This window comes from Brassica oleracea, chromosome C8 (genome assembly GCF_000695525.1).
Source record: "Brassica oleracea var. oleracea cultivar TO1000 chromosome C8, BOL, whole genome shotgun sequence".
In the NCBI taxonomy this organism is placed as follows: Eukaryota; Viridiplantae; Streptophyta; class Magnoliopsida; order Brassicales; family Brassicaceae; genus Brassica; species Brassica oleracea.
The window spans coordinates 11,945,302-11,948,106 of record NC_027755.1 but is presented as its reverse complement, the minus strand read 5'-3'; the positions used below and the strand labels follow the sequence as shown (position 1 = coordinate 11,948,106).

Here is a 2,805-nt window from a genome sequence, read left to right as displayed (position 1 = left end):
GCCCAAAGAAAAAGTTATTGAAATTCAATATGTTTTACATCAAAAACTCACTTCACCACTAACAAGTAGTATTATACATACAACAACGCATTATTTAGAAGACAAACACATAATATATTAATTTATTACCTACTATTACATAACATAATAAAACATCAAATAATGTTCTTCAGAAATAAATACTAGCCATATAATCACATCATCAGAAAAACATATTTAAGAATAATAAAACAATATTTTGCGCGAAGAGCGGACAACCCCGGTAATAACTTAAAAAGAAAAATTTATACATTATATAAACAAATATTAATATGCATACAATGCTAGAGCAGCGCAAAGTGGATAAGATAACATCCAATGAGAATCAAGTATTTCAAACACCGGACCCTAAGAGCCACAAAATCTCCCGAACCAGATCCTCTGTCATGCCACATCAGCATATGCAATCTCAAGTCTATTAGATTTGCTTATTTCTTCAGCACATACTGAAGTTAAATCTGATTTAAAATTCATAAGAGCCACAACATTTCATAAAAAATAATGGCAACGACTGCATCTCCAATGGCGAGCCAGCTAAGATTAAGCTTCTGTTCTGCTACTAATGTGAGGCGTCTCGCTGTTCCTAAGGGCATATCCGGGGCTCCTTTCGGCGTTTCACCGACCAAGAAAACGTTTTCTTTCACCGTCCGAGCTCTCCAGTCAGACAAGGTATCTTCTTTACGTTAACAAATAGTATACGATGCAGATCAGATTGTGCCAAATCTGAAAATTACTTAAGCACACACATATGTCAATACCATAATCAGTCATGCGGTATGATATCATATATCTTAGGAAAATTAGGAAAATCAATATTTTATATAATATTATTAGTTAGGATTAAATGGCCAGAATATGGTATGACTTCTTTTTTTGAAACATGAACAGGGCATGACTAATTTAGTGATTTTATAGAACCTGTACATTATGACTGAAAAGAAAGAGAACTTGGGGTTTGACATATCACATATGAGTTGTTCAAAAAAAAGAAGACATATCACATTTGTAACTAAAAGTTATACGCATCCATCTTCATATATAGATACTGATCTAACAGTTAATATACAAATAATCTGACATGGATAACTTGGCAGCCAACATTCCAAGTGGTCCAACCAATCAACGGAGATCCATTCATCGGAAGTTTAGAAACCCCAGTGACGTCAAGCCCATTGATCGCGTGGTATCTCTCCAACCTCCCGGCTTACCGCACGGCCGTCAACCCTCTCCTCCGTGGTGTCGAAGTGGGTTTGGCTCATGGTTTCCTCTTAGTGGGTCCGTTTGTCAAAGCAGGTCCATTAAGGAACACTGCTTACGCTGGCTCCGCCGGCTCTTTGGCCGCTGCTGGGCTTGTAGTCATCCTCAGCATGTGCCTCACTATCTATGGAATCGCTTCGTTCAAGGAAGGAGAGCCGTCGATTGCACCAAGTTTGACTTTGACCGGGCGGAAGAAGCAACCGGACCAGCTTCAGACAGCAGAGGGATGGGCTAAGTTCACTGGAGGGTTCTTCTTCGGAGGGATCTCAGGTGTGACTTGGGCTTACTTCCTTCTCTACGTTCTTGACCTTCCTTATTACGTCAAATGAAAGTAGTAAAAATATGAGTTTGACCAATATTCTGGACCTTCAAATACTCTCTTGCATCATTGTTTTTTTTTACTCTTGTCTTCATCAAGAATCTTGAATTTCATGATGCTTAATGTATACTACTATGAATATTTTCTTAGCTTTTCTTCGTGTTTGTTGACATTAATTTATATATGTATTAAAATTGCTTTAAACTGAGTTAGTAATATTGACACTACAAATATCAAATAATATGAATGTGGAGATATTTTGTTTTAGTAAAAATCATGTTCTGAATTAAAAAAAAAACTCATCTATAAATTTTATACAAATATGAAAATAAAAGTAAATATTTGCACGGTCCAAACAAAAGACACAATATAAAAAAATTTCACAAAAATCATATCGGAACATAAATAAAACTAAATTATTTAAAATAACATAAACATATTACAAGATCTGCACTGGCAAAATAAAAATGTATTGTGGACCCTTTAAAATTATCTCAACAAATACAACAAACAAATTCGATTGAAAAGATTATTAAACAACCAGCCACACAAATAAAGATGCACACATAATATAATATTAAAATATTGAAGCTAAAACGTATATTAATATAAAAAATATATGATAAAGACACTTCTGGACCGGCATCTCTCTCTCGCTCTCTCTCTCTTCCTTAAGGGAGAGAACTCGAGACTCCCTTCTGTAAGTGCAATATGCAAACACAATAAGGTAGTGCAGAAGATAATTCAAGAGACAAATACACAAGTAAACACCAATGCTTTTATTAGAATGTCATTTAAACAATCTTTACAAGACTTGCTTATTCAGCTTTTACACGTCTAGTGTTAACACCCTAACACACGCTACTGAAAGATTCCTAAGCTACCCGCTTATGTCTCTTCTCCGTCAAGTACTTCAGCCACTGCTTCAGCACGACCCAAAAACACCTCCAACAGCTTCTCTCTCTCTATAAGATCAGCCTCCGTGTCTCTGTCTCTATACAGACGACCCCATAGCTATCTTATATTTATTCTCCATGTTCCTGAAACCCTAGTCTCCAAGGCAACATGTATGGACATCTTCCATAACAATAAGTGCAACTTTCCTTTTCTTGGAATGCACTTATTCCCCTTTCTTTAAGTCATAAACTTGCTCCTCAAGTTTATTCTTCTTTCCATATCTCCAAGATACT

At 35.9% G+C, this 2,805-nt stretch overlaps 1 protein-coding gene across 1 annotated transcript; it reads left to right on the top strand.

The window, feature by feature from the left end:
• Window positions 1-453: 453 nt before the first annotated feature.
• On the top strand, window positions 454-1,811 carry LOC106312617 (photosystem I reaction center subunit XI, chloroplastic-like). The gene is made up of 2 exons (XM_013750203.1): window positions 454-708; window positions 1,134-1,811. The coding sequence occupies exons 1-2, from the start codon at window positions 541-543 to the stop codon at window positions 1,623-1,625; spliced, it is 660 nt and encodes a 219-aa protein (XP_013605657.1). The 5' UTR covers window positions 454-540; the 3' UTR covers window positions 1,626-1,811.
• Window positions 1,812-2,805: the final 994 nt, after the last annotated feature.